This window comes from Chelonus insularis, unplaced genomic scaffold, assembly GCF_013357705.1.
Source record: "Chelonus insularis isolate UGA/USDA-ARS -01 unplaced genomic scaffold, ASM1335770v1 contig_75_pilon, whole genome shotgun sequence".
Classification (NCBI taxonomy): domain Eukaryota; kingdom Metazoa; phylum Arthropoda; class Insecta; order Hymenoptera; family Braconidae; genus Chelonus; species Chelonus insularis.
The window spans coordinates 747514-775167 of NW_023276737.1; the positions used below are offsets into that span (position 1 = coordinate 747514).

A 27654-nucleotide genomic window follows, 5' to 3' on the forward strand; every position below is an offset into this window, starting at 1 on the left:
ATTCTACAGTTGAATTTATGCAATTAATTTACAACATCGTTAACATTCCGTCAAAATGAGTGTCACTGGACTACTCCCCAATTCGCGATAATCGATACTCGACTACAACGTTCTAAGTGCAGCTTCTTGTGTGTCGTGACGCGCGATTTTTACCTGAAATCGCCGGGTTATTTTTTATTTTATTTATTTATCAATTAGACATGCTTTAGTGATTCACGAAGAACTACAACTATATTCCCGTATCATTAACTAATTATTATATGATTAATTAATAGCTAATTACTCCATTTTCCAGTTAGTGTGATATGAAAAATAACACGATAAATATGGAAAGTCAAGGTAAGTGAATAATAATATTTTTATTCTTATATATGTCATAATGCTTTATTGTCATTGTTTATTAGTTATTCAGCTTTATAGCTGATAGGACCACATTGATTTTATAGTACCATTTTATTCACTAAAATGCAATATTTTTTCTTTTCTGCGCAATGCAATTACTGCACTGCTGTGATTTGAAAGCATTAAATTCTTACAGAAATTTCTTATTTATTAAACTTAATTGAATATTTTTTCAATATACATTTATATCAATATTTTTTTACTGCATTTGATCAGTAATATACAAAAATTCAAAATTATATTACTCTTACATATTTACAATCGTACCTATCGCTTAAATTTTCTTATAAAATATCTATATACTTACAAACATTTCAAATCTTCTTAAAAAAGTTGTCATCGTAATTTTTAATTATATTTTTAAGTTTTTCATTATTCATTCATTTAATAAAGAGATATAATCTTAATTATATTAAATATAATTATTTATATTATTTTTAAGCATATCTCTATTCATTGCAGCTTATTTCAATGAATTTTATGCATCTTGTACGAATAAGAAACAACAAAATTGATGGTGAAAAATAAATTTTTAAAATTATACAATATATTATAATATCTTGGCAAGTTCTATCATGTTGTTGCTATCACTTTAATTTTTACATTATATTTTTAAATTATTTCTGTTTTTTATTCTCGTTTAGAACTATTTCCTTTACTCGCTTTTGATTTCTTTTTGTTTGGCTAGTCTGGCAGTTTCTCTGCGATAGGCACGACGATAGAAATCGTAGAATAAGACGAAAAATATTGTGGAATGAAGGAGAAGTAGAGCAGCAACAAGTTTGGGATATCCGCAATCAAATACAAGAGCTTGTGCACTGTGAACAAATACCAGGAAGAATTGAACCTGTAAAAAAAAGCGAGACTTTATAAGGTATTGGTAGCAACTATGGTCTACCTATAATGAAGCCTAGCTAATTATTGTAAATACCTACAGCAGTACTAATTAATTATTGCTTTCAAATAATGTAAACATTGGAAATCAAGTTGGTATTTTATTTTCTACCTAAATAATTGGAGAACAGTTGTTATTTCGATTAGTAAAATGACTTCATCAGTCGATATTACTTTTCATTTCCCATTTTATTATACATAAGTTGATTTAGCACTATTACTAGGCTCCTTTGATCAATTTATTCATTGGAAACACGTTTGAAATAATTTTTTTATTCTATCATCAAGTCTCTTTAATAACATCTGACGTTGATTGAGAATAAAATATATAAAAGTATTGAACATAATTATTAAACAAGTATAAATTATCTATCTTACTAAATAGACAATTCATTTACAGTAATCTCTTTTTCTGAACTTTGCTTTGTTAATTATAGAAAATAGTCAATCATTAACATTAATAATAGGCTCACTTAAAAGATTAATTGTTTATAAATGATTGAATTCTCTCCAATACTTATAATTTTTATTTCAACCTATTATTCGACAATTATCAGTAAATGATTGATTTACTCAAAATTTTTTAAAAATTTTTATTAAATGAGTTTAGAGTAAGAAGAGCGTTATTTGCCTCCAATATCTTCTACTCACTGTTCTTAATTGCAGTGCGTACGCTAGAGCATCAATCAAATGGAAAGGTTAGTTTGTTATTGGTATCTTGTTGAAGAGTTTCAATACCTTTCTCGTCTTAGTGACGCGAGCAGGGGGATGTACCAAGTGCAAGCGCAGAATAGTTGACTTTATAGGTGAGGTTCTCGAAGGCACGCGGCCTGTCCGCGACTCAATAGTGGTCCCGTGGTCTATCGGAATGCCAAATTATTGCGCCATCCTACAATTCTCCAGTCCAGCAAAGCAACTCAGTCAGAATTGCCCAACGTAGATAGGTACCTACTTTTCACTTTCCCTCCCCTTCCAGTGTAAGATTTTGCTGTTTCTCGACACGGCTCAGAATTCAGTTTACTAATCCAATCCTATCTCTGTCAAACTACTTCAGGGTGATACCATATCGGAATGTCCTACATACGATTCAATTTACGTTAGGGTTTCACTGTAGCTATTTATGTTTACTATGTCGATATTTCATATGTATTTTTCTTCACACGGGTATCTGATCTGTTTATGAGGATTTCAATTATATGTATTTTGTTAGCTACTATTTTTTGCAAAGATTTAACTATAGTTTACATATTTACATTCTTTCGTAATAGATTTTTATTATAAAAATATTGAAAGAATTTAACCAATAGTGTGCTAATTTAAAAATTATCAAAAACAATGTTTAAAACACATCGAAATAACTTTTATTTTAGTTTCAAAAAATTGAAAGAAAAGAAAATAAAATTAATAAATTTTTTATAATGAAATTAATTTACAAATTTTTCAAATAGAATTTTGCAAAATAAAAGTAATGAAATTAATAATATATAGACAATTTTAAATTTTCATACTATTGGGTAGAGATGAAATAATTTTTTTTTAAATAAAAAACCGGTTTATCTTTAAACTAATTAACGAAACAATTTCTATCGCAATATAAATTAATGTTATTTATCAACACCATATATATTAAATTAACTTTATTGACTAAAAAAAGAACAAAGAAAAATATATTTATTCCTGGCTAAACTTGAAAAAAATTAACTTGATTCTTTCTATTATTTTTTATAAACAATTTTCTCTCGAAGGATCTATTATTTCCCAACCGAGCCTGGAACAATGGAGGGGTTGATTCATCTATCGCTTCATATAAACTAATTGCAGAAAAGTGCTTCATTCTAGCAAAGAAGTAGTAAACACTTGGTTTTATCTCGAGCATTTATCATCAGGAGTCATGTGCGCCCTTTTGCAGAGTCTCCGAGTGGCCCGACTGTCACGGCGCAATGCACCTGGCTTACCGTTCACTTTCATTTGGCAAGAATTATCTAGTAAGGTACACTAGTACTTTCGCAATATTTGACAATTATTATGAATGAAACTATTGGGCCTGAGATAATTGATCGAGGTCGTGCTTTCGCCCTCTCGAGCCTTCGTTTTCTTTCGCGCATTCAACCATATATGTACTGCTAGTTTAGAATTACCGGTTCTCCAAGAGGACCAATCTATTTTTACTTGTCCAGAATGTTTTTACTTTCGTGTACCTAAGATATTTTGTCGTGATACTGACAAATAGAGTGTGTTGAAAAATCTTTACTTACCAATTGCACGGTGGTCAAGTGTTTTTTCCACCATAAATATTTTTGGTACTCAGGTCCCATGGCAGATAGCATGTAATAAGCGTACATAACTACGTGTACTGCATTGTTAATGAGATTGCCAAGGGTGCCGTGGCCACCAGCAATAAATTTGACGCAAATCCACGTCTCTAGCGGGGTCAGCGAGTGATGATATAGATGTAGGAATGTCACTTGACTGTCTTTCTTGCGCAGCACGAAGAAAATCTGAATATATAAATTAATCTTGTTTACAACCCTGTAAAGGAAGATTATATTGTTCGATGCGACTTTACTTATTATTCATATTTATGTCTCAGGGATTTTTACCGGAAAATTGAATTAATTGTTGTTATTTAATTATGCTTAAGGAAGAATGGAAAACAAGCCGTTAATTATCATTTTTTAAATAAATATCTTCTTTAAAATAGATTAATTATTTTAATAAAACAAATTTTTGTGTTTCAGAGAATATGTTTATATTAATAAATTACTAGAAATTAGCGCGTACGAAGTGCGCACCGTGGATGTACAGTGCAAATTATTAATTTGTTAAATTTCCCGCATAAATAAAATAACCAATAAAAACAATATTTTGATTAGTTAATTTAAAAAATTTTTTTTTATCATAATAGTTTATATTTGTTCTTAAAAAAATGTTGGAATATTTAAATGATTAGAAATTGAAGTAATTGTGATTGATACAAAGTAAAAGTATAAGACCTCTACTTTGAACGATTATAATTCATTGCAAAAGCCTGCGTAAATTAATATACCAATATACCTGACATTATCTACTAATCTTTTTGACTTTTATTCAGCTTCTATTATTAATGAGCATTTTGTCATAATTATAGTGAATAATAATAGTCATATATCCATCGGAATTACAAAAAAAAATATGTTAATGGAATTTAACTAAAATTAAATTTGATTGAAAAAAAAATTGAAAAATACAATATTTCAATGAGGCTATTAACTAGCATTGCTTAATATAATATATAGTAAATGGTATAAAACTTCAATTATTTCTACACAATTTATCAGAAAAAAACTTCATACTACTATCAATCAAAATATTTAAAATTTTATATATTATTTCTACATTTTCTTGTTCTCCATTCCAATACTTCTCTAATATACTTGAATGAACGAAAGGCTTATATCCTTTCTCGAGAGTCATTTTCCTGCATAAAAAAATGAATTAACCAATATTGCACATAATGGAGCAATAAATATGTCGAAAAACGTGAAAGGGTTAAAATATTTAAGCATATGACTTTATTAAATGTGCTATTTTCTATCTTGACTAAAATTAATGACTGAAACCATAATGCAATAACTGGGAAATTTTTCTAATGCTGCAACAAATTAATTGAAAATGACCCCAAGTATTTATTGAAATCTGTCGAACTTCTTCGTAGAAAAATTTACGTTCAATTCGTTACATTACCGTAGTGAGAGTTGCCTATAAAAATGACATCGCGTGCGAGAAGTAAATGATGTTTAACTTGTTTAGATAAATTGGATCCTCTGTCATATTTAATTTCATGTCCTGCAGAACATTATTGATGCATAAAACTGATTATGATCGTAATAAAATTTTGATATCTATACCAGTAAAAGTACTATTGACTTAAATATTTCACGAACACAATGGTCCAGTTTGTCTGGTCATATGTATTAAATAAATACGGATAGAATATTATAAAAATATTGCGAAACTTACCGTGTCAGCGAATTCCGTGAATTTACTGATAAAGTACCACCAACATAAATTGGCCATCCGCATGGCAGTAGGATTGTGTGAGTAGTCGACTGGTTGGCATTTGTAACTATAGTCTAATAACCAACCAGACATAAGGTGCTGTGTAAAATAACAAAAAGTTGAGTGTAAATGTTATAAATAAAGAAATAGGATAAATTGCTTTGGTAATATGAATAAAGTATTACTGCATTTATGTATGCATTAATTTCTTATACTTTGTAGCAAAGTTTGCTCAATAGTAAGTTTCAGTGGTAGATACTTTTTAGCTAAGGTACTATATTTCTTCGATCTCTATGTGCAGTTTCCATCATAAGTCACAGAGACGCGATTGCTATCATTCCATAAAATGTTTCATTTGGCTTATGGAAAGTAGTTGGAGAAAAATTGCTGGGAAAAAGGGAAACGAAAAAGAGATAGAGAGAAAAAGAAGAAAATGTAAAAAACAGATCGTTGCACAAACGTTCGAAAACAGGATGTTTCGTCTTAAAGAACAGCAACGTGTGCAAAACCCTTGTGTAATCTCCACCAAACGTGTCTTCTTCTGATACTTTAGCTCTTCAATATCTTTGATGGCTTTAAAAAAGTCTATCAATTTATTAGTATTACTTAAACGATCATGTTACAGGGATTTCGGACTGTTGTGTTAGTCTTCTTCGGAAATTTTTATGTTCCATTCAGGAGATTGTGAAAGAGAAATGTTAATAAATTGAGATACAGTTGGTTTATTCCATAAGAGAGGCCAGAGACAGATATTCGGATTGGGTGTGTTTTCCACCTGCGGACATTGGGCTGCTGATGATGATGGTAGTGGGTCAAGGTAAACATTGAGGCTTGTATAAAGCCAGTTAGAGAATTTGGGTGAACATGAACGACCTTCTTAGAGTTAATAATTGTGAGATTATTTTATGTATGTTGTTGGAGGCTTTAGATTAATTCAATGGATTTTTATTTTAATATTCTTGCTTTTAAAAATCATTTTATTCTGTCTCAGTCAAATATCCATCAACAAGTTGCGTAAAGTCAGTTAAAATCTATGACTAAAAAGGATCTTATCCTTAACTAAGATTTCTGAAAAAAAACTAAACTTATTTTATTTTAATTTTTATGTTTTGACTGAACTTCATCAAATAAAATTTTAATTTTTAATTTGGTATTAAGATTAGTTAAGTGGATAAAATCTGAAAAAAAATGTTGATTAAATCGAAAAAGAGCAAAAAGTGGTTTAAACATATTAGCAACATTTGGCCTACATAGAAAATTGTCATTTAAGTATGATTAAACTAGTTTTTTCTTTCAAATCATATACTAAATACTTTTCAATCATGCAATATCTATCTAATCTCTTGGCAAGTAAAATAATTAACCATAACTTACTTCATAAAGCATTCCTAACGAAAAAATGACTTGAAAAGCATTGTAGACAACAAGAACATTCCTAAGACGAAAGGGCTTTTTATTTAACATCAGCCTTGGTCCAAGAATGACTACTCCATAAAGATACATCAAGACAATGAGGAAGGTCGGAACAGGTGAATCCATCAAAGGCCAGTCATTGACCCGAGGATCTGACGCAGTTTGCAGGATCTCTGTGTATTGGTCCAAGGCCATTCTAACAAGGCTTTCTGCCCCCACAAAGGTTCTGTTTACATCCTGCAACTCCATCAATGGCTCCTTTTCACGCTCGGCCACTAACTCTGCTGCTGCTGACGCCATTCCTTCTGAAAAAGTTTTGTTAAAAAATTTTATTCACTTCATTTAAATGCATTTAAGTCCAAAGAGATCCGGATTTTTGTTTAAAGAATAAATGTAAACATTCCATGAATAAAAGAACTTTAAGGTGGCACATAATTATGTTGGATAAAAAAACTTTATCTCTTTAAAATAATTGATCGAAAGTAACTTGTTTTGGGTTTTTACCGCATCGAATTGGTTGTATTAAAGCAGAAGAAGGTGAACAAGTAATTTTATGAAATTAAGTGTTGATGTTTACTCTACAACAAGTCATCAAATGTGCATTAACGTAGAGGGATGTATCGACGTAAATATTAATAGATACATGATGTTACATAAATGACGTAACCGAAGGAAGTAGCAAATTACGAAGTTAAGGCTTACGAAAGCTTTTTATTGATCATCATTGTTGTGCTCTTAAAGTCATAGCTCTGACAATACTGCATTCAAGTAAATACACATAATTTTATTCTCCTGCATTAAATCTTTATTGTTATGAAATCATCGTTGACAATATAAGAAGTTGCTTTCACTTATAGTCCTAATGACTTGGACTGTCGCATCTTTTTTTTTATATTTTCTCTATTTACTCTCTGTTGATTAATCATCAACAGCATGTACAGAATTCCTGGATTTTATAAAATTAGGTGCAATCTGCTGAATCACTGTTACCAGGTGTTATCAGTTAGATAAAGTGTTATGAAACAATGATTACAAGTCATCCCGGAAATCAGTGAAATGTTCTGAAATATCTTTTTTGAATGAGGTTCATAGTTTTCCTTTTAAATCCTAGGATTGGTAAATGCTGTATAAATTTGATTCGAAAGTTGTAAGATAGGTCAAGATAATACGGAATAACTGGCCTCGTCTGCATATTTTTCTTATAAATTAATACACAATGAGTCTAAAGATGCACTGAAGGAGGAAATTATTGGAAATTAACTAATAACCATTAAATTAAATAATGCAGTTGAAGAAAGAAATTTTGTTGTTTATTTATTTCTTTAAATGGGTGAAAAGTGAAAAAAAAGTTTTCGTAATAGAATGTTTTGGGCTTATTTTAATGCATCCTTGACGTAATATGTTTTTTAAAAAGTCTTAAAGAATATATAAATATATAAAAATTTCTATCTCAACAATATAAAAGTTTTAACGTTCAGTAAAACATTTCTATGTGGTATCGAGGAAAATGTTTTAATCAATAATGATAAAAAATTTTTAATTCATTTGAAATTATTTCTAGGTAGTATTGAATATCATCAAATATCCATATAATTCAGATAATCAACCTTTATCATTAGTATATTCTCATCCTAAATGTTAATAAAATAGATTTCCTTAATTAAGCTATCATAATATGCTCTGAAATTAATTGAATCAGCAAATTTAACACACATATTAAGTAAAAACTTGCAATTCTAAAAAACTAAAATGGAAAATAGGAAGAGCGGAAAGTATTTAATCCAAAAAGTAGCACGAGAAGCAAGCGAAAGGCGTGTAATCACTTTAAAATTAATTGACAGTCGAAGAAGTTTAACCTTGAAAAATAGAAGGACACTCATGAAGTTAAAGATTGGTAACTTATTAATAAAGCAATTCAAAGTACCATCAACTTTTCATCATTACAAAAAATTGATCAATAAAAATTATGCGAAACTCTATACAGTCATTATCATCGATCTGAATGAAAAAAAAAACATATTATGTCTACTACGTCAGTTTCCAGTCTACTTGTAGGTTCGTCAAGCGTAAATATATAACAAGACGACACATTGACCGTGGTATTGATTTGCTGATATGTAGGAAATCTTCAAATGCCTTTAAGCATCTTTTATCAGACTAAATTGAAGCGATATATAATTCTACAATCGAGTTTCCACCACGTGGTTAGCAGATCTCAGCCAAACGGTACTTGTTACAGAGAAAGTTTCCTCATGTTCAGGAATGAAGGAAAGAGTGAGAGCGAGTGAGTCCCATTGGTTGAGACGAAGAAGATGAGGCATAGTCAGGAGATGCCGTTGCCCATGGAGCACTCCGTTAGTGGGTAAGTGGGCCGAGTGTTCAGTTAATTGTAAATCGTTTATATATATATACATATAAGTATTAACTTAAATCGACACTTTATTTCCAATCGTATTTACTTGAGCCTTTTTACTTATCACCTATGCTAATGAAAATCGCTCGAGTTGAATCATTCAGTATTTTCTCTACATTTTACTTTCGAAATCTTTGGTATATACCATTGACACTCTTGCAAATTAAAGATCAATTTTAAGGTCTAGGAGTTTCCATATTTTCCAACTGGTTTTTTTTGTTGAATAATTATTCCACCGAGTTTATTTAGCATTTATTTATTATTAACACTCATGAACTCATGTTCTGTCGTTCTGGATGGTGCTAAAGTATGCCAACGTGAGATTTTCCTGGATAGAAACAAGCTATTAGAAGTGATAATAAATAATTGCAAGAAAAAGAGCTATTCAATCTTTCAGAAGAATCTTTTGAACGTTGAAATCCTTAGAATTTTGAGTTGATAAAAAATGGCATACAAAGTGATAGGATAGTTAATAATAATGCACTTTTACCAGCAATTTTCGAACTCTGTTTCAGAGTAAACGAACTAGATACTTTGTTGTAACGTTCAACCTACTTGTTTCTCGAGCCATATGTTAGATCAATATTTAAATGTCGTTGACTTTGGATAAAATTTTTAAATTCCAGCTTTGAATTGCCTATTAATGGCTTATTTTCAATTATAATAAATTCGTTTTGGGATCATTTACATATTTATAAGATTTCATGGATTCACATTTTTATTTCTTATGAATAATATGCCTGTCAGAATCGACCTCAACGCGGAAGTGGATCACTCATTATTATTGGTATGATCCCCGCTGGTCCGAGGAGAATGGGTGACGTTAAAAGTGGTCGAGACAAGATTTTACCAAATCGAAGGATGGGTAAAAGTAAATGAGAATCTCTTTTGGATTTCACACACCCATTACCCATTTCTCTTTACTTTCCTGTCATCATCTGTGACCGCTTTGACTTTTGAACGGTACATGATTCTCCATCTCGTAAGCTCTACTGTACGATTGGCACGACCCCGATTACTTCAAGTAGGATAATGTACCTAATTCTTTGAATAAAGAACCACCACAACTTATTTGACTTGTGACCTTATCAATTAAATATTTATTAATAAAAAATCATTTTCAATTTTCCAGAAGCTGCTTGCGGGTGTCAGAAAATGTAAAAACTTGTATGAAGATTTATTAATCGAAATTAGAAAGCGATAATGACGTAGAGTAACTAGATATTATTATAATTATAAAAAGTAAATAATTTCAGTATTTAGAGATTGTTTAAAAAATACTTAAGAAATAAATGATTCACTTTTTTTTTAAAAAGAGTTCATTGTTTTTATTAGAAATTTTTTGTTCTAATATTGTGTTAAGAGAATTTTCTATGTAATTTTCATCACAAAGCTTAAGAGAGTTTCATTTTAAAGACATTAATCATGTCATAAAGATACCTTTAAATAAAAAACAATTATTATTAAATTCAGTAGTTGAAAAAAAAATTTTGTTTTTTTCAATCGAATTTTTTATTCTAGAATTCATTCTTAAATTTGCCGAAGTGACTGATCTAGAATCCATAAAAAAATGAATATTTCGTGAACAGACCAATGACCTTGTACCAAATAAACACATAAGTAATACTTTTTAACTGATGGAGTGATGATTTCGAAATTTTTTGTAAATTTTTAATTAACGTCCATCTAAGCTAAGTAAGTAGGTAAATAAAACCGTACCTAACACGTCCATCATTCACCTATCTCTTTAGCGACCGCCACAATTAAAAAAAAAAAAGTAAAAAAAGTAAAGTCGATAATTATAATCAGTCATTAGTGCAAGCTTATTAATGCTATCCAGAACGATATATATATAATGATTACAAAAATCTGCATTTCCAGCAATTATGATAAATTATAGTTTTTAAAAATCCAAAATGATGAAAAGATGACAAAAAATTTATAATGACTCTAATTACCAAAGCATCAAGGTTAGTGTAAGTGAGCATGTAACCATAAAGTAAGCAAATACTCAAACATTGGTAAATCGCGATAATCGGCCATTCTTTCAGTTGGTTGCACGATTTGATTACAGTATGAAGTAAAGTTAAATGTGATTTTGCTGTTCATTTTGGTCAACTTATAATTTCCAGCTACAAAGTTAAATTAAGTTCGTAGTCGTGAAATAAAACATGTGCGGCACAAAATAAAACAGGGTAAACTGATGAAATAAGACATGTCGCAAAGCCTGAACCCTTCACTATTGAAATTCCATCGTAATTCGTTACATTAAACACCATTGCAACAATTTTGAATTAATTAGAAAAATTGGCAATCATTTTTACCAACAATTTCTTCACAACTAGTACATGATTCTTACCTTAATAATTAATGCTGCAATATGGGAAAAATGTCACAGCACGTCACACAAACGATAAGATAACAAGATTAATAAATTGATTGTTTTTTAATTAATTTTTTATCACTTGATTGCTCCATGAATTAATATTACCTAATTACCGGTAATAATTGACAAATATTTGCTTTTTTTTTTCAATAAAGGCAAAAAATAAAAAATCACGATTGTTATCACAAGATATAGAAAACAGAGTTATAGACTTGAGGTGACAAAAGAGCTATTGATGTATAAATCCTGTTAGTCTTGATGTAAAATCAACGTCACCTTTCTCTTAAAGTTCTACTTTGAAAGACTTCATCGTCAATCGTATATGATGATGAACAGCGATCACTTCTTTTACTCCCTCTTCTGTAACTTCCGACTCCTCCTCTGTTTCACAAAATAAAAGCAATTCTCTTCCTGCTATGTGCACTCATAAATCAATAGCGAAATTCCAGTATTTATCTAGGCACGTAGTAGGTAACTGTCAAATGAATTTTCCGTAATATTTTTTAAATGAGGAGTGTAATTACAGTTGAACACTCGATGGGTCTATACAATGTACAAAATGGCACAATTTTACAGACACATTGGACCACTAACGATTGCTGCAGCAAGAATAGTCGGAGGCGCCGCAAACTCTTGGCTTTAAGTATCAGTATCTAAGTGGGGCCCCTGTCCTGGTACCAGACATCTAGAGTGGGAGTACTCTTTTCCTTCTTATCCCTAAGACATCCGGACCACGCGTATAACCTTCGTCTTCAGGAGTCAAGGTCCCTCCATTTAGTCACTCGAGTCCTCGTGGCTCTTTGTTTTATTGTCAAATGACTTAACTACTCGTTACAATAATTGCTTTTTTGACCTTCTATCCATGTAGATTTTCTCAAAGAAAGTCACCATAAATTACAAATCATATCGAACGTGATACTTCATCTGAAGACTTTCCCGCAGTAGATCGAGACCGCGCTAAGTCGGACTCAATGCGTGCTTTGCTGAGTGCTCTTTATTTTACAATTTTCTCTGCCTCCGCAGATTCCTGTTCAAGTTTTTGATCTTTATGTCATTTCACTCAGTGAAATACAAATAAATAATCTTTTCTATTTCTTTTAATGCTACTTTCGTATAGTTTTTTGTTTAATAAAAAATTTTCGTTATTTTCCTCTAAATATTGTAACTTAAGTATTAATTATTCTTTTAAATTTATATGCTCTATCCATATGGAATGTTTTATTTCTGATAAGAATAATAATAAATTTAAAACATTTTTTTATCAAATGAAAAAATTGCAAACATTTCTTTGTTTCAAATAAAAAACTGTTTGTTACTTGCACTTGAAAAAGTGATTGATAAGGTTATTATTATACTTTTTTCACCGTCTAAAGTATTCTTAAACATGATTAATACTGTCAAGCAATATATTTTTTTGCAATTAAAAAGATTGATTGTTCTTTCTAGACAAATAATTGATTTTTTTCATTAATCGTAATGATCATCGTTGTTAGGATTATTCAAGAAAAATATATAATTTGGGTATGACGTTCGGCATTCAAGGATTCAGGAAATCATTTTATGAAGATAAATCTTGGTGAGCACTAGAATTATAATGAACATGATTATTTTTGATGATAATTCACATTGCAAAGATACTTGAAAAATATTTACGATAATAGTATTGATATAAACCTGTTAAAAAAGATAAAAATTCCCGAATACATTGTGTCATCGTTTCGTAATTTGGAAAAAAAAATCCACATATTTTTTTGAGACTTGAATCCATTGATCTAGACGAAGCTATGGTCTTTTTTCAAACAGGTTTTATAGCGTGTGTGAAGGTTTACGCACTATAACTATTCTACAATTCTACGATATTGACTACAAAATAAATCATGAGAAATTAAGCAAATGAATAAAATTTTTTCATTGAATAAAAAATCGGCTTCTATTTTTTCCTCATTAATGATTGCTTATTTCGTAATTTAAAGAAATTCTTTCAAGTGGTACACACGTTGTATTGGGGTTATACGGAATTTCTATGACTAAAGAAAAACCGGTTTAAGTGTAAGTGTTCGAAATTTTTTCCGTACTAGTGGAAAAAAAATTTGGCATAAAATGGAATGTTTTACATTACCAAAAAAAAGTCATCAGGGATTTATGAACTTTTCTTATTAATGAAAGTCATGTTTATATTAGTGACAAGGTAATAATAAAAGAAATCATTGAAAAAGAACATAAATCAAAATCATTCCGAGTATTAGATAAAATTTTCGAATATCATGGTGATGATCGCATGGTGTGAAAGGTTGCAATAAAGTAGTTTTTGTATTTTAAACAATCAAATTTCATTACGTAAATAATCGATATTTTTTTACTTAATGAAGATTTTGCGTCAATGTTTACCAAAGTTCTTGGACATTTTCATGATTAAATTCATTTATGTTAATTTTGTAATTTTAAATTATACGCTAAAACATATCTTTTTATTTATCATGTACGTCATCGTATTCGCGAATAATACGCAGGGTCATTAAAACGATTTTTCTGGGAATATAAGGTACACGTCATTTAAATAAATTGACATGTAAAGTACAATAATCCGGTTTTTTACCAGAGCTAGATATATATTTAGCATACATGTGGGAATTTTTTCTTGATAATTTTACTACATTAAAAAAAAGTATTGTTTTGAAGGAAAATGTTCCAAGAAAATTTTTTTAAAACTCTTTTTCAGTGTTGTTATTGCTCAATAAAATCTCTGGATCCGTCATAAAAAATTCTCATGAATCTTATAGTGATAAATATAAAAATTTAATTCTCTTAACGAATAAGTTACATTGAATAATTATTTTCAATTAATTAATAAGTTAACTGTTTGCCGTTCTACATTTGAATGTCCTTATTGTCGAAATAAGGAAGAGTTCTATCACCAATTGCATTCTGATATATTTATTTACATTGTTGTCTTGAAACAATATTTCACCAGTGATGAATTGTCAACGCGATCTTGTCTGCATATTTTTTTTTATTGTTGATAAAAATCTACTACGTGACAAGAATAAATAAATAAAGCACATAATTTCTTATATTTATTTTTCAAATGCAATCTTATTTATTATTCACAAATTATATTGAGCTCAATATATTACTCTACCATAAAAATTCTTTTGTAACAGCATGAATCGATGGATCAATTCCAACCAAAAACATTAAGAAATCGAAAAAAATTTTAATCAAATTTGACATTGGCATGTTACATCATTGGTATTGGAATATTAATATATTTTTTAATCAAAATATATCTAATTCTGATACAGTAAAGTCATATGTCGTAAGAAAGAATATTCAAAAACTTTTTGAAACACTATATTAATTCAATTCACACATATTTCAAAATTATTTTCTTCTTTTATTCCTCTCTTAGGCTTTATGATTATTCAAAGATGTGAATTCATCGAAATGTATAATAAACTAAGATAAATTGAGATAAATTTCGATGTCATAATTGTTTGCTTAGCACTTTTTGCAGTTGTATGCAACCCAAGATAAAAGAAAAAAACATCTTGTGGCTTAAAGAAAAGTTCTGAAACACCAAGGACAACGCATCTTGGGTATATATCTACTGAGAGTCTCGGTCCATTCTATCATAGAGAGACTCTCTTCGGTCATCTCTACGATGTTGTGAAAGAGTGTCGATGAGCGAATACTTGGTTATTGCTAAATATTTCTATTACTTTCTCACTTGCTCGCTAACATTCAGTGCTCTCTAGATTCATTTTCTTCTCTAATCCACTCCACTAGTTTAAACTTTATACGTTCTCTTAGTTGTAAAACTCTTGGTTATGGTCCCAATATACAGTTGCAACATGCAGCGATCAAACATCAACTTAGAAACTTAGTGCGTAACTATATTTACTAACGCTCAATTATATATAGTTTTACGACAAGTAAATACTTTGATGTTTGTTACATTTACTTTATTCGAACCACAATTTGAAAGTAAAAATTAGTGTTGATTTTTTTCATTGAATATTTATGGGAAATGTATGAAACCATTTAAGATTGTAATAATGATCAACAATATCCAACGCGAGTTAAAAACTTTTTTGTTCTAATTTTAATTGCAGTCATTTTTCTTCAATTTATTATAGTAATTTTTTTTCTAATAATCTTAAACTTTAACAAATAATTACTTAGTTAATCATCAGTCAAAATAATAAAATAGAAATATAATAAAGAATAATTTCTCATTTTATTATAAGAGGAGAAGATAGGATTATAGATCATTAGTTTTAGTTATCATATTGTACACGAGTCGAAATTTTCATAATAAATTTTTAGTGAGTATATTGTATTTTCAGTATAATCAGTAAAAATTAAGTGAATACAAGTTTATGAGTTAACTCTTATTAGAAAATTTTCTAATGAAATTTATCCTGAATTTATACTGAAGAACCATAGATATCTCCGTTTTCAACTTTACCAGTATAGATCCAGTATGAAAAATCATTTTTTTAATACTGAATCTATACTGACGTTTCTGAATTCCAAAATTCGCGATAAAAAAATTCCAAAATGCTGGAAAAAACTATCTGTAACAGATTTACGGTTTGTCGCTGTTACAGATTTTCTTTCTGTAACCTTAACAGAAAAAATTTGTAGGTCTTACAACTTTAGTCTGTAATTACAACAAAAAAAAAGCTGATGCAAATATAAATACAATCATGAGCAGAATTAATATATACGAAATTATTTTCCATGTTTACTATCAAATTAGGCTGATTAATTAATTTTTCATTATCTTGAACATCTTATGTATGCTATTTTGATTTAATAATGAATATTATAATAATTAGAGTATTGTAAAAACAATACTATTCATGAAATTACAGAATTAATGATTTCGTTAATAATATGTTATTCTTATCAATAATATTGAATAGTTTTCTCCAAATTTAACAACATTCATAACGATTCCGAATATAATTTTTGACGATATGTTTAAAATATTTAAACCGACTATTATTTATATTTGAGAAAAAAACATCATAAATTTATTCCTCAATTAAAATTCATTAGCAACTTTGTTTCAGATTGAAATATCACAAATTTATTGCTACTAAGCTTTAGAATTGGTCACTTTAAACTTAACTAATTATTTATTAATCATGATTCGAACAAGGATAGCAATTATGATCACATATATCTTCACACGAAATTTCTGTGACGTACTTCTATTTTCCGTTGAAGAATTACGTTTAGACCGGTCGATCGATCAACAGTTACTTAAGGATATCACTAGCTATATTTTCAATATAAAAAAAGAATGATTTCAAAATTTTTATTTTAAAAACTGATTATGTTGATTCCATATTGGAAATATTGATATCAGAATCAACAATATAAAATCAATACAATTAAAACGCTGTCAGTATTTTCAATTTAAAGTAAATATAATTTTAGAAATTTTAACAAAATTTGGAGGATAATTTCACAATAAAATTTTCAGCTTTTTAGAAAATTAAAAAAGTATTTTTTTTAGAAATTTTTTAAAAGATTTGCAAAAATTTGTAGGTATTTTTTGATCGGTTATGGAACATTTTTGTTCCTAACGAATTTTTATCAAACTTCATAGTTAGTTACCATAGAAAAAATTGCTACAATCAAATATACAATTTATCCTGTCAGACGTCATATTGTTAAAACAATGGAATTCAAATAACAAGTAAATGGAATGATTTTCAGTTAAAAGGTCATGGATGTGACTGCATAAAAAAGAATCTGAAAATTTTCCATAAAAGTGCTTTATACAAGCGCTTGTAATGTTCTAGAACAATATTTTTGATTGAATAAAATCTAGTTAATGTACTATAAAATAACGATTAAATTAAAAACATATTAGCTCATTTATTTTTAAGCTTGATGATTTGTTTATCAATTCATTATTTAGGTAATAAAAAACATTTTTCCCACTGTATTTTTTTTTTAGACATTTTATGCTAAATATTTGTAGAAAATTTTAAGTTAAAAGAAAGCTGCATCAACGTCTCAACAATGCACTAGAAATTCCAATAAATAACTGCATCCCAATTATTAATAATAAAAAAAAAGAAAGTAGACCACCGTTTGTAAAATTTTATCATACGAAGCCAATTAGCCAGAAGGCTAAGTTATAAAAAAATGAGCAAAAGCATCCAATCTTGTTTTGGAAACCTTGATAGCTAAATGATTCTCAGGAGTGTAAAAATTATCTCTATATTCTAATTCACCTGCTTTTGACATAATTATTTAAATTAATTTGATAAGAGCTTGATTATTTAACTGATAATCTTAATATTGCCTTCCATTGTATTTTTTCTGACATGAATCTCTAAAATCCTACTAAAACATCAATATAGAAGTGTTAATTAAAATTTTATTAACTACAGTATAATTTGATTCAATTAGCATTTAATGGTACATTTAAAGTACCCTACGCAAGTACGTGGACATTTCAACTTAATAACTATTGTGAGATAATTATTTTTATTTAAATCTTTTAATTACACCCAATCACTATTTCAAACAGAATTACAATCAAGCATGCTAATTATCTATACTAGTTTGTAATAGAAAATTTTTATCAATAAACCTACTTCAAATTCTTTAATAAATTCAGAGCCGAAAATTTTTATTGAGCAAAATTAAACAGATATAAAATTTTTGCAAATTCCAGAATAAATAATTCCGTTTTTTTATTCGTCGTTTATCTTCAATGACTTTTTGGTCGATAAATATTTATTATTATTCAATAACATAAAATACTTAGTAAGGAAAAAGAATACATATATTCTATACCTCGAGTGAAATTTCCATTAATAATCAATCTTATTTCTCTTTTTGTGTTAAATAATCGAAGATTAGCTTGAATGTGTAGAATAAATCAGATAATTTTCTATTGAGAGAAGAGTAATTGTAACAAGCTGACTGATTGAAAGAGATCGACCAAGGAGCAATCATTATACAACTTTCTTGAGTATGACGTAAGTGTAAGTAGAGTCAGTGATCGGTAGAGAAACGTAAAGCTGGACCTAGGTAGGCACAGCTATTCACGGTGGGGCCTAACTTGTCTGACCGAGAATCAGTAGTGAAGCTCTCCCACTTTGCTTGTCAGCCCCAACCCGTGCGTTGAATTGCAAGGCCCCACTTTTTGCAAATATTGGAAGGCAAAGACAGCCAGAGCATGATATCTCCAGTTTGCGATTAACACCGGGACCCGCGACACCGGTAAAATCGCCGTCGTTACACCCTCATTTAACTTAACACTTAAATTTCTGCCTGAAGCTCATCAATCTAAAAATCTTTTGCAACACAATCCTTTCAAAATTTTGTGTCTAAAACTCCTATTAAAATATTTTCTCTTTAAATGTGCAGCTGATTAATGCAATAAAAACTTTTTTTCATTTTTTTTTGGGAGTAATTTTGTATTATTTTTAATAAGAATTTTGCAATTTTTGGTGAGAGAAATTTCAACATCGTGACGACGGTGGTTTTGAGGATGGACAATTAAAGCATATGTCATTGACCTAGTGGCAAAAATATCATTTTGTAAGTGTACTGAATATTTATTATAAGTATTGGAAATATTTTTTTCACATTTTCACTGAATTTTCAAGAAATAAAAAAATTAAGAATAAACGCCACTGTATGAACATTAAATTGATTGATAGACGTAGCTGTGTAACGGACAGTTGCACGCATGGGCAATCACGCAATATACTAGTCCGAAGCAATTCTTATCTTTTTTTCAGTTTCATTAAAATAAAAACGTTGTAAAACGTTACGATAAAAAATAAAGTAATGAATGAATAAGATGAATATCGTATCACATCGCAGATGTCAGTGTCAATTTTTTTTGAAAAGAATATAGTGCTAGACTTAAGTAATAGATCAACACTTGTGTTTTTTACACTTCAAGAGAAGTGAACAATTAATGCTAGTTCACGTAATGAACTTGCAGTAGCATTAGTCGAGAAAACTCCTTTTTTATCAATCATTACTATAACGTGTTCACATTCTGCAATTTGACATAATATCCGTTCAAAGGGTTACCATTCACATAACTTCCGTTACTCCTGGGGAAAGTTTTCTCACAAAATGCTATTACATTCTTTCTCCAATCTCTTCAAGTCGTTCTGTTTCACTTCATCTTTACGAGAATGTCAATCTTTAGTCTGACCAGTTGAATTATCTTTAAATGCTATAGTGAAAGTTGAGCTACAAAATTCATTGATTTTAAACATTTATGGCATATTGCATATTATCTTATTAAATATTTGTTACAACAAGTGTATTTATATATGATCTTCATAAATTACTCATGTGTGATAACTAACGGCACGCGTTCTCAGTCGTATCCAGGCCAATGATACATTTATATCTGCACGAGGAAGTCGGCATTATATTTCTTACCACGAGGATTCTACTCATTCGATGGTCGAATGATTTAATGTTTTTATTCTACATTGAAGTAAAAACAAAGCTGGATGTCTTTTATTTGCTGCTCTGAATAATTTTTTTGTCCTTTAGAAAAATTCATTGTTAATTTATCATCATCTTAATATCATTTTTAAACATCATTTAAGCAAACTTTTTTTCATCATCATACATAATACATTTCTGGTATCTTTTTTGACTAGGAACAAATTCAAGGCCTCATTTAGAATTTCAAAAAACTACTAAAACTGAGGTTAACATAAATTAAAAAATTATCATTCGATTAATAAATTAATTCGTTGATGATTTTGATAACATGTTGTACATGAGTAAATCATTAATTATCTATATAATGGTCTACCAAATTTATATAAATAAGAAAATGTTATGGGAATATTTAAATATTAAAGAATGTTTTTTAGCAATAATATTATCTTCTTTGCTTTTAAAACAGAAAAAGACATCGCATTATTTCCCTTCTGGGAATTTCATGCTCATAACTATTAATTAGCTTAATATTTCTACATTTTCTCGATCTGTAACGCTCAATCGTCTAGCTATTATTACGTCCATTTAAATTTATTAAATTATCGTTTACAAGTAAAAGTAGCATTTATTGCACTATTTAAACTTGTAAATGAGGAAAAGTAAAACGTAACATCTTCATAATTCTAAACGTCACGACAACCGAATATTAATTATGTATTAATGGACATATATACGTAACTGATTAGCTCTTACATTATTAAAGTTCTATCAATCATTTTTTATTATTTATTTCAACAGTCTTATATCGGTAAAAATGGATTTTATATCTATTTGCAATAAGTGAATATTATTAATTAAGAAAAATATTTTCAATAAAGAAATAAAACTTTTTTGTCACATAGTTTATTGATAAATTTTATTTACATACATTTCTAAACAATAAAGAAACTCTTTGCGCAGTATATGTAATATTTAATAACAAAATTATAAAAAAGAAAATGTTTTTACATAACAACAATTTAGTAATTTTTTTAGAGTAGAACTACCGTTAAAATCCACTATTTATTTTATTCAAGAGTTTAATGATACTAAACAAATGTCAATGCTTTAAATTCAAATTTATAAACAATACGATAATTCTTTTTAATATACGCGACAACGTAAAAAAATATTGTCACATAAAGAAAAGTGTCTTAATAATTTTCTATTCCCCAACATCATTGAAGAATTCCTACCATTTTCGTATCGACTAGAAATCCGTGCAATAATAATGATTTGAACTCGCCCTCGAAGCAAATTATGAAACAATTGATGCGTGACATAATCCTCAATTCCATCACTCCTTACAAACCAATGCATCAAACTATACACGTAAACATTACATCAGATGAGATCATAACGATAAACTACCCATAGAAAATTGATAGAAAGCTTTCATCTCGAGGGTGTGTTAACAACACCTGTTCAATGTTTGTAGTATACACTCAACAAACAGCACCTATCAATCTCCATGCATATTAAACTGTTATATAAGAAACCGATCGAGAAGAATCTTCATTGTAACTTAGAAGTAGTTGTTACGTCACGATACAACATGAACAATTCACTTATATGTGATTAATTTTATAAAAACGGGCACGAAATTCAGTATTGGATGTATTTACACCTCATTCGGTCAGTTCTTGTTGTAAATGTTCGTCAATAAACTCTTCCACATGTTACGTGTCCAAATTAGAGACTTTAACGTCGTGTAGTTTTGCACGTCGACTTGCAATAATCCGCACTCACGTAATCCAGATGCCCCTCTCAGCATAAGGAAGTAATCATGCAGATGACGGTTGTTTTGCTTCATTCTCTTTTTCATAGTTCATATAATGGTCTTAAGTCATTTTAATAGCAGTTAGAAAAAATAAAGAGACAAATATTGGCTCACATCATTTTTCATGTTTCCCTATCATCAATTCGTATGTTGATGATTAATTCGCTTCTAAAGACTATTTGATTTTATTTATCAACTCAGGTACGTACGTGACCATTCGACCAAGTATATGTGATCTTATACGTTTCAAGAACATGCATTGGATGTGTTTACTACTGCACTCCATTGCTCTGATCGTCAGAGAAATGCCAGGAAGAAAGCGTGGCGGGAAACCAATAACACACTGTTACATCGTCTTGGCCAACTTTAGTCGCCCCAGGTCGCGTGATCGTAAACTTTACTTACCTTCATGACTCAATGTTTCGTTCTTTGCATCACAAGCTCCTGGTCACATTAAGGCCACTAAATTTTTACTTATTATATAATCCTTTCAAAAAATTTAATTGCTTCTTTTAAGAAGACTACATATTTTTGCAATCTATCAATTTCCTGTTTAATTTTACTTAGTTTAATAATATCTACACTGAGAAAAAATTTACTGTAAACAAGTAACACTTTTTTAACTAATAAAACCAAAGTTTTCAATATAACATTTTGTGAAGATGACATAGTAACATTTTTACAGATTCAATTCTAATAGTTACTTAAAATAATTTATTAAAAAAATACATTTTTTTTTCTATAACGAAAATTTTTCTCTCAGTGTACGACTGCATGAGGTTTCATTCAAAGAATGCTATCATGAAGACCTGTCATGTAAGGAAGAGTCTTTTGTTATAAAAAGCTATTAAACTAAAAATCCTTCTAAAGCTATTAAACTTTAAAGTTTCAGTTCAAGAAGTTTCTTTTTTAGCTTGTTGTTAAAAAGAATTTTTATCAGAGTTAGAGTTTAGTTATAAGGCTGATAAAAAAGATTATTTGTATTTCCTCTTGATTGTGTGTCCAATCCTATTTCATGAAATACAAATGATTATATAGAGCTGTAAATAGATCATCAGCATATGAAAGTATGGGAATATCATTTAAAAAAAACATTATAGTCATTTTTTATCATTTAATTGAATGAATTGAGTTGATATTAATATTTTTTTAATTAATACCCGTTATTTCGGGTTAGTTTAGTAATCATTATTATATATCGAACACTAATTACTATTATTAGTATATATTCACTGAAAAAATAATTTATTTATAGTTAACATATTATTCTCATAGTTAAAATTCTATATTAACTATTAGTAAATCTTACTTTACTGAAACATGATTTTTTCAGTGTTTGTATAGCTGGAGAGAAAATGAAAAGTTGGCATAAATATAAAAAACACAATTGGAAGGATTTGCATTTATTTTCATATATGAATAAAAAATTTGGAACGATGAGAGTTACAATTGGATGTTACATCTAATGACAACAGACATTTGTAATAGTTCTAATTTTTTGTTGTATTGTTAACGATCTTTGAGCTTCTGATGCATTTATACTATTTATAAAATTTTTTACATGCATACAGTTTTTCCACGTTCCATAGAAGTGTGTTACTTTATCAAATGAAATGATAAAAAGTCTGTTAATGAGATTCGAGGTAATGTTTGCATTAATAACGACATCAATTAAAAATTTATAATCAGATAATACTTATAAAAATTGTTTATTCGATCATTTCTTGAAGTTATTCACAGAAAAGCTACGTATGTGTATTTTTTAAAATTCAACATAAAGTAATATTTATTGTGGAACGATAATGAAAGTAAAAACAAATTTGGCCTTGTTTTAAATACAGAAAATAATCAACAATCGATTAAATCTTTTTTTTCTGTACATTTATGATCGATTTACTATGCACCAACGTAATAAAACAATAATAAATTTTTAATGAGCGTTATGGCACAGTTAACACTTACTTTCAGGATAGTTTTCATCAGATTGTGGACATAATTTATTATCCAATATAATTCTATTATCATTTCATAATGCATTTTTTGTTTATTTGTCCTTCAATAAAATCCATTTACAAGTTGCATTGACGCATCCTTTTTTTCTGGCGAATATTCTAATATTTATAACATAAGTCGTCCTTCATAGCGATCATCTCGATCATCATTTTTTCTCTAACAAATTAAAATAAAAATACGATTAAAATATTTGATAAATCTTCAGATTTTCTCCCCAATCGTCACCACTATTTCTTTTAAGTTTGTCTTTAGAAGAAGCAAGTTCTTGTAATCAGGATATTTTTACTGTTTGATAAACGGTATTAAATATCAGAAAAATTCTTTAAATTGCAATATTGCATATATTATGGGGAGATTTGTTTTACATATTTACCAAAAATTTAACAATAAAATTAGTTATTGTTAAAAATATTTTTCAATAATGAATGAACTATTAAACTTATTATTCAACATTTCTTGGCTTTGCACGTTTTTATTGCAAATTATATAATCACGAAGCTAAAAATATTTTATCAATCATTGAGGTGCGGTTGATGACTTAGAAATTGAACACTCGTATGGTAATACATATTTTTTTTATTATATAATAGCATTTAGGACCTACAAATTTATCTAAATTATTCATAGCTTTCAAAATAGACATTACTAAAACCGGCGACAAATCAAACTTCGGTCTCGTAAAATTTATGCAATCTAAAATATTCATAGAATCATTTGAATTTTTTATTTATACATTTCAAAAATACTTTGATAAAAAATAATCGTTTGGATTTATTACTTTGAAATTTTAATGAACCTTTCACTTACTTAATAAGTTATCATATTTATAGCAATAGTTTTTTTACAAAAATTCATACGCATTTGTTATTCTCTTGCATCTCTTACTAAAAAATTATGAGCTATACTCGACAAGTATTATCTTCAACCGCAAACGTCATTTTATTGTTTAACGTAAAAGTTACATATAATTTATTATTGTTAGATAAATGAATAAAAAAAATGGACTTACGTTATGTATATTTATTGTTAAAGGACAATTTAAATAAATAAATAGTAATTCGAAATATCTCCATTCAAATTATAACTTAATAATAGACAACAACGTTCGAGAATAACACATGAACTTTTATCTATGAGTTCAACTTATCTTTGACGTAAATTCAATCGAGGAAGGGTTCGTTTTTAAATGAACAATATGTTTTATAAAGTTTTTTAATTATGGAAACGACTAGAAATAACGATAAACGATTTGAATATGATAAATCATTGTATTGAGCTGTTGGGGAAATTCCATTTAGATCAGTCTCAATCAATATTTATGAATCAATTAATTCAATTACATCTTACAAATAAACAATTTTTTCTGTCAAATGTAATTTTATATTTAATATCAATTGATTAATTTATAAAAAGACTATTAACAGTAAACGATTGAATGATATAATTGATTACAGAATATCAGGCTTTTTTTCAAGCATATAAAAAAAGAACTATTTTAAATTTTTATTCAAGTTTATTGTTAAAGCTAAACAAGTTTTATTGCATTATATTATGCATAATATTTTTTTTCAGATGATTTAAAAATGAATTTCAGTGGAAGTCTAGCAACTAGTGAAATGTCAAATATTTACAACAACTCTGTGGTGCGTTTCTGGCATCATGTATTCCATGAGCTAGCAGGTAAATTATTATTTTAATAAAAATGACATTTCAATAATTTTTTAAATAGCAAAATAAGAACTAAAAAAATCTTTTCCGGCAGATCCAAGAACAAGAGATTGGTTTTTAATGTCTTCTCCTGTTCCTGGAGCCAGTATTATGTTTGGTTACTTATATTTTGTTCTTTCTTGGGGTCCTCGACACATGGAACATCGCAAGCCTTATAAATTAAAAAACATCCTTGTTTTTTATAACTTTCTACAAGTTATGCTCAGTATATGGCTTTTTTGGGAAGGCCTTGATGCTGCTTGGTTAAGAAAATACAGCTGGAGGTGTGAACCTGTTGATTACTCAAATTCTCCTGAAGCATTGAGGGTAAATATTAACTACCTTTACTTATTAAATTCATTTTTTCTAAATTGATTTATGATGTGTTGGAATTTTTTCAGGTTGCAAGAGGAGTCTACATGTATTTTCTAGCGAAAATTTCTGAACTTCTTGATACAGTTTTCTTTGTATTAAGGAAGAAAGAGAAACAAGTAACTTTCCTACATATGTATCATCATACAGTGATGCCATTAATATCGTGGGGAGCTACCAAGTATTATCCTGGAGGGCATGGAACATTTATTGGTAATTTTTCTCTTTACAATCCATATTTTAACAAGGATGTTTTTTTTTATAACCCCTTTTCTATTTTAGGAGTAATCAACAGTTTTGTACACATCATCATGTATACTTACTATTTGCTGGCTGCAGTATTTCCTGATTACCAACAATACTTCTGGTGGAAGAGATATATTACTACTTTACAAATGGTAAAATATACATCTTTTTTTTTAAACTTGAAACAAGAGAAACTCGAGAAAAATTTTCCAAAAGCAGTTTGTCTCATGATGCACTAATAAGTTTAGAAAAAAATTCATTAATAATCATCGAACTTGATCCTACAAGATCTTAAAATATGTCCTTGCTATTAAGATTCATTAATTTTTTCACGAATGTTTCCAAAACAATGTAAATATGATTATCTCTTCTCATTATGTGTTGAATATTAATAAATACATTTCTTTGGCAGGGTCAATTTTGCTTAGCTTTCCTGCACAGCTTCCAGTTACTTTTCTACGACTGTGCTTATCCTCGATGGTCTTTAATTCTTATTCTACCTAATGCCATGTTCTTCTATTTCCTCTTTGCTGATTTTTACAAAAAGGCTTATGTGCCAGATATAGCAAAGACAAAGAAGAATGATGACCTGCAAATAAATGGCAATGGAAATGTGATGAAGTACAACAAGAATAATGATAAATCTTGCTCAGAAAAAGTTACCAATGGTAACATATATAATAGTAAAGTTAAACGAGCGTGATAATTCTAGGAAATTGAAGTGAAGGAATTAACTCATTATGCGTCGATGTAAAATAGTTACATGCTAACGATTCTCTTTATTTTTTGGTTAATAAATAGAAAATATAATAAATAAATAAAGACAATTGAAGAATAGAAGAAATAAAGTAATATACACAGTTAGAAATGATTATAATAATTATATATTTAATCAAAAAAAAAGAATATTAATAAAACTAAATAATAAAATGGCGTATATAACAAAAAAATTGTAACTAAAATAAACATCGACAAAATTTTAAATACGGACACGAATATAGAGACGTGCCAAACTTTTGCTCAGTAAAGTCTGTTGACTAACAATCATATTGCTTCCACGTGTCCGTTCAATCGGATGACTTTAGAAATAGTTACCATAGTTTAATAATTTAAGCCTTAGTTAGATATGATATGGATCAAATAAAATTGGCTTCAAAATAAAATAAGGAACTAATTAATAATCAAATAACTAATAGAAACGGAAATTAATATGTCTAAAGCAAAAAATATACCACTAACTAATAATTTTCAATCATTCATCTGCACTAGATGATTTAGTTGCCCACACTTGATGTGCAAGGGCCCAAAGATCATGGCTTTAAGCTCGGCGAGGATTAACATATTCTAATTCTTGTCGAATTATGAATGAGATATGACATACAAGTAATTTTTCACAATAAAAATCCTCCAAAAATGATAGTACTTTTTCAAGCCTCCCAGCCGTAATAATAGATTACTATTATGATATTGTTAATAATAACCATTACTATACACTTATTATAT

The 27654-nt window shown here is 28.7% G+C and overlaps 2 protein-coding genes across 6 annotated transcripts; one reads left to right on the forward strand and one right to left on the reverse strand.

Moving 5' to 3' along the window:
- Positions 1–127: 127 nt before the first annotated feature.
- Positions 128–27565, forward strand: sit (stuck in traffic). Of its 3 annotated transcripts, none has more exons than XM_035090068.1 (6): positions 128–339; positions 25399–25506; positions 25589–25860; positions 25935–26118; positions 26188–26303; positions 26564–27565. In XM_035090068.1, the coding sequence occupies exons 1-6, from the start codon at positions 306–308 to the stop codon at positions 26852–26854; spliced, it is 1005 nt and encodes a 334-aa protein (XP_034945959.1). In that variant the 5' UTR covers positions 128–305; the 3' UTR covers positions 26855–27565. The 3 variants fall into 3 exon arrangements, with proteins under 3 accessions (XP_034945959.1, XP_034945961.1, XP_034945960.1); XM_035090070.1 differs by lacking the exon at positions 128–339 and adding an exon at positions 1103–1276; XM_035090069.1 differs by lacking the exon at positions 128–339 and adding an exon at positions 18701–19118.
- On the reverse strand, positions 357–12186 carry LOC118071114 (elongation of very long chain fatty acids protein AAEL008004-like). 3 transcript variants are annotated; one of them, XM_035090073.1, is made up of 5 exons: positions 11823–12186; positions 6709–7049; positions 5296–5433; positions 3552–3794; positions 357–1249 (listed from the first exon to the last, which is right to left on the reverse strand). In XM_035090073.1, the coding sequence occupies exons 2-5, from the start codon at positions 7045–7047 to the stop codon at positions 1058–1060; spliced, it is 912 nt and encodes a 303-aa protein (XP_034945964.1). In that variant the 5' UTR covers positions 7048–7049; positions 11823–12186; the 3' UTR covers positions 357–1057. The 3 variants fall into 3 exon arrangements, with proteins under 3 accessions (XP_034945964.1, XP_034945963.1, XP_034945962.1); XM_035090072.1 differs by having other exon boundaries at positions 6709–7052; XM_035090071.1 differs by having other exon boundaries at positions 6709–7052; positions 11520–12184.
- Positions 27566–27654: the final 89 nt, after the last annotated feature.

Excerpts from the sequence above, each read along its gene's own strand:
- LOC118071114 (XM_035090073.1), bottom strand. The coding sequence starts at position 7,047 with ATGGCGTCAGCAGCAGCAGAGTTAGTGGCCGAGCGTGAAAAGGAGCCA. Across the intron at positions 5,434-6,708 it reads CGTTAGGAATGCTTTATGAA|CACCTTATGTCTGGTTGGTT; the intron begins GTAAGTTATGGT and ends TATTTTACACAG. Across the intron at positions 3,795-5,295 it reads TCACGGAATTCGCTGACACG|ATTTTCTTCGTGCTGCGCAA; the intron begins GTAAGTTTCGCA and ends TTATATATTCAG.
- sit (XM_035090068.1), top strand. The coding sequence starts at position 306 with ATGAAAAATAACACGATAAATATGGAAAGTCAAG. Across the intron at positions 25,507-25,588 it reads TGTATTCCATGAGCTAGCAG|ATCCAAGAACAAGAGATTGG; the intron begins GTAAATTATTAT and ends CTTTTCCGGCAG. Across the intron at positions 26,119-26,187 it reads AGGGCATGGAACATTTATTG|GAGTAATCAACAGTTTTGTA; the intron begins GTAATTTTTCTC and ends TTTCTATTTTAG.